This window comes from Orbicella franksi, chromosome 10 (assembly GCF_964199315.1).
Source record: "Orbicella franksi chromosome 10, jaOrbFran1.1, whole genome shotgun sequence".
Lineage (NCBI taxonomy): Eukaryota > Metazoa > Cnidaria > Anthozoa > Scleractinia > Merulinidae > Orbicella > Orbicella franksi.
The window spans coordinates 29,828,660-29,835,804 of record NC_138154.1 but is presented as its reverse complement, the minus strand read 5'-3'; the positions used below and the strand labels follow the sequence as shown (position 1 = coordinate 29,835,804).

At 36.6% G+C, this 7,145-nt stretch overlaps 1 protein-coding gene and 1 long non-coding RNA gene across 2 annotated transcripts; both read right to left on the bottom strand.

Moving 5' to 3' along the window:
- Nucleotides 1–3,529: 3,529 nt before the first annotated feature.
- Nucleotides 3,530–5,286, bottom strand: LOC145501286 (uncharacterized). Its single transcript, XR_014051218.1, has 3 exons — nt 5,245–5,286; nt 4,833–4,910; nt 3,530–4,209 (listed from the first exon to the last, which is right to left on the bottom strand). It is a non-coding gene; the product is annotated as an uncharacterized LOC145501286 (long non-coding RNA).
- Nucleotides 5,287–5,576: 290 nt separating this feature from the next.
- LOC145501816 (uncharacterized) lies at nt 5,577–5,942 on the bottom strand. The gene has a single exon (XM_081481206.1). The coding sequence runs from the start codon at nt 5,940–5,942 to the stop codon at nt 5,577–5,579; it is 366 nt and encodes a 121-aa protein (XP_081337332.1).
- Nucleotides 5,943–7,145: the final 1,203 nt, after the last annotated feature.

Genomic DNA, 7,145 nt, shown 5'->3' with positions numbered 1-7,145 from the left:
TATATTAAAGATCGTTTTATCTGCGAAACCATTCGCTCCATCTATGATATTATGGATTCGACTGTTAAAGAAATTAAAACATCCCTGGTTTAATGATTTTCATTGATTTTCAAAAGGCATTCGATAGTATTGAATGGGATTTCCTTTTTAAATGCCTTGAAGCTTTTAATTTTGGTTCCGACTTTCTCCGCTGGGTAAAACTGTTCTACAAAAACATACAAAGCTGCATAATTAACAACGGCATGATTTCAAAACCTTTCAAACTTGAACGAGGCGTTAGACAGGGAGATCCACTTTCTCCTTATCTTTTCATTGTAGCCGTAGAAACGTTAGCAATTGCCATTCGTCAAAATCCAGCTATAAAGGGTATCTCTATTGGCAAGGAAGAGACAAAACTATTACAATACGCTGATGACACAACAGCAATGCTCGCCAACACTAGCTCGGCCAAAGTACTATTTCAAGTATTAGACCTTTTTAAGAATATCTCAGGCCTCAAGATCAATAACACAAAAACCGAGGGTATGTGGATTGGTTCATCAAAAGTAAACAAAGCACAACCGTTTGGCATTAAATGGCCTAACGAGCCAATTAAAGCACTAGGGGTGTACTTCACGTACGACCCAAAACTATTAAAAGAAAAGAGTTCCACATTACTCCACTCTAAATTTCACATATGCACAAGATTAACAGCTTTTCCGTAACACGGCAAAAAACTAGTCGGAAAAATTTGGATATTGCAGCGTTTTAGGACTTCAAAGTTTCCCTCCTCTTGCCACCACCGAAAAGTAGTAAAGTTTGCATTTTGCCTGAATTGTAAGCAACACTTGATATTTCATCCAGGCCCAATAAGTTTACGGCTGTAGATACGGCTAGGCTTTGGTCGTGTAAAAATTCAGTAAATTTTCTGTTGTCGATGAATAAGAGCGCCAGCCGATGCGTGTTTTGTACAGTCAGTACACATGACAAATTGGACTTCCGCAATAATATATCTAGTTTTTAACTATGTTGAAGGTTGATAAATGTTTGAGAACATATTAAACTACGTAGCTGAAAATATGTGAATACAGCAGGAATAATCAGCAAAGTTACGATGACGCTTTCTTTAATCAACTGGAATAACGATTTCGATTTTATTGGCTGAGTTATCAAAACTCCTTGTCTATATTATTTTCGCAGCTGTGTAAAATTTCACTGCGTTGAAGAAACACACATGATAGTAGCCTTTTGGCGTTGGTGAATATTGTTGCAGAATCTCAGCACAAAAGATAACGAAAGATATCTTTGTCAAGATTTGTTGCCAATTAGCTACAATTGAAAACACCGACTCGGACTTTAAAGTGCACGCCCTGGAGCTACTTGTACGCGTCAGACTTTCCTTCCAAAAATTTTTGCAAACTTGCCAAACGAGCAGAAATAATAAGAAACTATCAAAAACAGGTTTTGGTTATGATTAAGCACTGTTTGAGAAATTCACAAATTACCTCGATACCAGAGTAGAGAGATTTCTTACATAAACTTTATTCTTTAGACAACATCCACGCGAGAACCCACGACATTTGCGTGGATCCGCGCGGATGTATGTCGTCAGGGTGGCGCAATTTGTTCTAAAAATAGCAAAAGTGCCCCTTATCAATAGGTGCGCACAGATCCCGAGACTTACGGTCTCCGTCCCCGGTTATGGCTCCTGCTTAGATTGAAGATTGTTTACTTTTTACGGAAAACGACATAGAGGAAGCGGGAGACTGCGCGTGCAGCAATTAACATACCATGTAAATTCAAAGTTTTCTAAAGTTTTCGATTCTATTTTATCTATTTTCCATTTCATTATTACATTTCATATTTGTAAACAGTAGTTTTGACACCTTTTGACCTGTGTACTTGTTTTATTTATCCATATTTCTCTGGGTCCATTTTTTTTTTTGTGCTGTTTGTTTTAAAATGTATCGACCATTACTTCAATTTATCATTTTAGCTACCCTGCGAGACTAGCGTCACATATTTATTCTAGCTGGAATGTTATTTGTTTGTTGTTTGCTTGAATACTGACACAAAAACTTTATTCACATACAACAAACTGTTGTTTTCTTGAGAAGAAGAAAATACTCAAACTACACTTTGAAATCTATGTCAGTGAAACATCGCTACATCGAAAACATGACATTTCTCTCAAGGCTTGAGCCCACTTGTGCCTGGACACATGCAAGTACGTATCGAAACCAAAGAACACTCGTAAATATTTTCAGCCACCTGAAAAATTAATTCTGTTTTCGGTGTTCTAAACGTTAATTTTCCATATTAAATGGTGTAGCAAGACACTAATTTGCCCTAGCCGATGATATTTTTTCATTCACCTCCATGTTTAACACTGTACTTATATCAGTTACACAGACGAAAAAGTAGTGCATGTTTATATAGATTTTGGTCAAGCTTGGAACATTGATGACCAAAAAATGATCGTGTTCACCAAAGCGCAATTAGAATTGTCATGCCGATAAAGTCATGAGCTCTATCAGTCGTTATAAATTAAGTTGCTGTTCGTTCTTGAATGCCTGACAATACTATTTTAAAACACATTTGATTTTGAGCAATTCCTTCTCTAAATGAATCGCCTTTAAAGTTCATTTGCGGCCTCGTATAAGGAAAGCATTGTTCGCACTGCAAATTATCATTGTACTATTAAACTGGAATTTTCTCGTAAATTGTCGTACATGGTTCTCTGTCTGCAGCATAAGTGGATCACTTCCTTAAATCTTCGTTCGCAAAGCCAAGCCGAGAGTAAGCTGAGATGCTACTTTAGAATCTTTGTTTTTCACAATGTTTATATCAAAATGAATTTGTAACAATTTCTAGTACCACAACCACGTTTTTATTCTGTTAAATTTGAATTCAAAATGTCAGGATAAAGCACTTCAATTTTGCATTGCGGAGAATATTTAGTCGTTTCAAGTTCTCCTTTAAAATAATAAATTGCGATGTTCAACCTTTCACTTCAGTCTCAAACTCAAAATATTAATTTTCCTAATTGATTGTCACACACTTCTTTTGTTCTTAGTTTATGAATTTGGTAACATTGCCTTTGTAACGTACTTTACAACGCAACGAGGTACGATGAGGTTATATTTTGATCACTCTTGGACTGAATCCGTTAATGGTAAACGACTAGAGAAACAAGAAAACGACTTATCTGAAGTGAGATATTTCCAGGCCAGGGTCCAAGAGCCAGTACACTACCATCCAAAATGACTAAATATTTCTTTGAAAGGGCATTTAACCTAGAAAGAAAGGAAACATCAACAAAATAGCTGGTTAATTGTATCACTTAACACTTCCTCTTTCACAATGTTCTTACGAAAGTTATAATAATTAACACCAGCATGTTGTTTTATTCTATTAAACTTTGATTCCATTATGTCACTGGACAAGTCTCCAATCTTCAAGTAAAATTCTTCTTACTAGTTACAATATATCCTGATTCCAATATTTTCTTTCCAACTGAGATACTTATAACAAGGGTCAGGAAGGCATTTACATGGTCAGACTCTGATCACTCTTTGGACTGAAACCGTTCAATGGTAAACAGAGAAGAAAGCGACTTACCTGAAAAAAGGTGTTCTCAGTGGCTGTCAACTTGAACCAGGCTTCGAGAGCTTACACACTTTGATGCAGCATGGCAACACTTTCTATTGAAACGATGTTTGCATTCAACCTGGTGATAAAAAGAGCAAAAAACAACAAATTAAATTACTTTTCAACGATTATCGGATCTCCAGTTGTGTTAATTTCGAATATTTGCCCCTAAATACACATTTACAGTGCTTTTCTAAAGCATTGCTTTATTGAAATTGATGAACAAATCTCTCGCAATCGTGTTACTTTTAAGAATTCGTTCAGACATCAGAACAATTCCTCGTTGCCCAACCGGTATCCAAGAGTTTATGAGTTCGAATCCCGTTACGGACTGAGACGTTCAATTTTTTGTCCCACGCTCATCACAGGATTAAAATTTCATCTTTCACTCCTCCCGATTAGATTTCTCTACAGGATACTTGGAATGACACAGTTATTAAAGTGGTCGACGACAAATTCAAGTAAAATAAGGAAAGGGTGAACTTATCTGAGTTAAGATTTTTCCAATATGTCATAGCGCACCAGCGTTCAAGAATTACACACTACAATCCAATATGGCCACACTTTCTCTTCAATATCCTGGCAAAAAGGGAGATTAAACATAAAACGAACCATTTTTTTCATCGACAAATTCAAGACGTGCTTACAAATTTAATAACAGATAATTCTGCAGTGACTTCTTAAAGCAGGTATCAATACTGTATGGTAAAATTATTTAAGAAAACTCTAAATTTTTGTTGGCTGGCAAATCTCAAACAAACTTCCTGGTTCTGCCGAGGACATTAAAATAGTTAAAGATTTTCTCTGCAAGATACTTTGAAATGTATTGACATGGAAGGAGATTTTATTGACTTTGGACTGAAACCGAAAAAAAACGGAAAATTTGAGGTGCTGGATTTATTGTAGAGAAAAAGCGTTTCCAGCCATTAGCAAGCAGTGAACTACTGATTGAAACCACTGAGTCCAAGAGCCAACGAAGTTGCTTTCCTTGCATTGGCAAATTTTCAGTCCTTCGTTTCATAAATTTTCCAGAAACCAAGTGAGGCAAGTTGCAGATAAATTTCTAACACCGGCAAAAAATATTCTATGAACGTTACTGCTGAGCTTTGGTGGTACATTTAGACAACATTTCTCAGTTAATGAATAGAAACCTGCAAAGATAATATCTGGTCTATCTGAACCAAGATGTTTGCAATACTTACTTTGTACCAAAGAACATTAGAGCCACGCACTGTCGCACAAAATGGACTTGTTTTCTCTCAGCATATCTTTTTTAAAACCTGTATGAAAAAGAAAAGAGGAAGCTTTGATATACATGTACTGCCTTTTAAAAACTGCGTTAGGCTTAGGAATTTAGTCAAAACAATGCAGAGCTAGCGGTTCACAGAGACATTTAAAGCGTAAAAGCTATTCAGGCAGCGTTTGAAAGCACAAAGCAGTATAAAATTATTTTTGTTTTTTTGCTACATGAAGACAGTTCTTTTGGTTATTTCCCTCAGGATGTACTCAACATGATAAAAGAAAATCAATTATTTTCTTTCTTGGACTGATGCTGTAAATGGTATAAGACAGAAGAGTTAAGAAAATGACAACGAGCTTATCTGATTATAAAACCTTTCAGATGTCGTCTGCTTGCATCGAAGCGAAGGGCAAAACACTACAATCTAAAATGGCTGCATTTTCTTTCAATGCACGTGCACTCTGTGTTCAACCTTGGAAAAAAGAGAGCAAATGTCAATAAATGAAGTAAATCTTCTTTTATTCAATAGAACAGTCTTGCAGTTTATGACTATGTACGCTCATTCTTGACCTTGGTGTATAAATAAACGAACAATTATTCTTGTCACAAGGTCTGAAAAATTTTTGTAAACGAAGCTTTCGACTGTATCGCACAGTCTTCATCAGCGATTAAAGTGAGCTCACGTTGTCACGTGAATGCAAGTTGTTTAATCACGTGACAACAGATGGTCAAAAATGCCGGGAAGATCATAGCCCCCGTCTCTGTTCAGTGTTGGGCGTTGACGTCTGATATGGATGGCCTCTTTGATTTTCCTTTTGATATCTACCGACTCTTTATCAGGAATCTTGACTCCTTCCCAGTCGATCTCGTGGTTGGCGTGAGACTGGTGTTCCCGGATTGCAGATGTTGTTTGTTTCTGATATTCACCCAGTCGCTTCTCCAGAGTTCTCGCTGTCTCGCCAATGTAATGCTCTCCGCAATCGTTCCATGTGATGTCGTATACCACGCCCGTCTTCTTTTCAGCCGGTGTCCTGTCTTTTGTTAGTTGTACAATGTTGCTATTTTCAGGCATATTACATTGTATTCGCTAGCCTGAAATCAAGAGACTAGAGAAATGCGTTTTATAGTGGTGACTGGCTTTCTTTTCGCCTAGAAAATTTACATAGTACAAACGTGTTAGGTCTGGGATTCTGGTGGTTTCTGTTACATTTTAATTTAAATTACCATACACTAGAACAAAAAAATCATAAAATTGTAGCAAGGGTCAAAATGAACCATGACAATCAATTTATCGTGATAGCTATCTTAGTCAGAAGTTTTAAATCAGACTTTGCAACAAGGTCAGGTCATACTTGTAAAATAAATATAAAGTAAAACCTAGAATTTACCTGAAATTGGAGTTGATCGTAACATGAAGAGACTGATAAGGAGAGAACGGAGCTTCAAAGCTGAACAGGGCTGCTCATAATGGTTACATTTCCTTTGGGTTCCCCTCTGTTCGTCTAATGCCAGAAGGAGAGAGGAAACTGTCAAAAATATATCACCTTTGAGTTTGAGGTCTTATCAGTCGGTCAATCAGTTTGGTAGTTAGAAACCGGCCATATAACATCGGACAATATCGCCTGCATTAACAAATTTCTTTAATGTTCTCTTAGGATTATTTTCTGGCCAGAATTCAACGCAAGTTTGCTCAAAATTGGTTCCATTCGTCAAGTAATTTCTGATTTCACGAAAATGTGAACAATTATGAAAACATGAGGATAAACGTACAAAAGTCAGAATGCAATTATAACTCAAATCTGCCTCTATGTCTGAAATTCTAACCAAATATTTTGATATTACTTACCCGAAAATGTATCAGAAAGCAATCGTGTGGCAAAGGCCAAGGATGGCTGTATAACATCTCAACAAAGTCGCTCTCAAAGTAAAACCGACTGAATTAAACTCCAATTAAAACATTCACGAGCAGTAATCATGGAAACAAACTGTTCCTGTATGAGAAAAGAATTTAAATTCTCAGGGAATATTATTAACGTAACTTTAAAACTGTTGATATTAAGTCAGTCAGATCTTCATACGCTTAGCAACTCAGCGCATCGGAGCAATGGACAACAAGCCGGGTCTAAAACACAGGTCACATTCCACAGGGCAAGAGTAGAAATCCTTAATACTGATGAATAACTATACCAAAAGTTTCCCCTCGATCTAAAACAACATTTTCGCATAGTGCTAGGGCTAATTAGGGCTAGGAGACTGAATCTTGGTGCTGTTTATT

What these genes read in the sequence shown, in the direction of transcription:
- LOC145501816 (XM_081481206.1), bottom strand. Translation starts at nt 5,942, where the DNA reads ATGCCTGAAAATAGCAACATTGTACAACTAACAAAAGACAGGACACCG.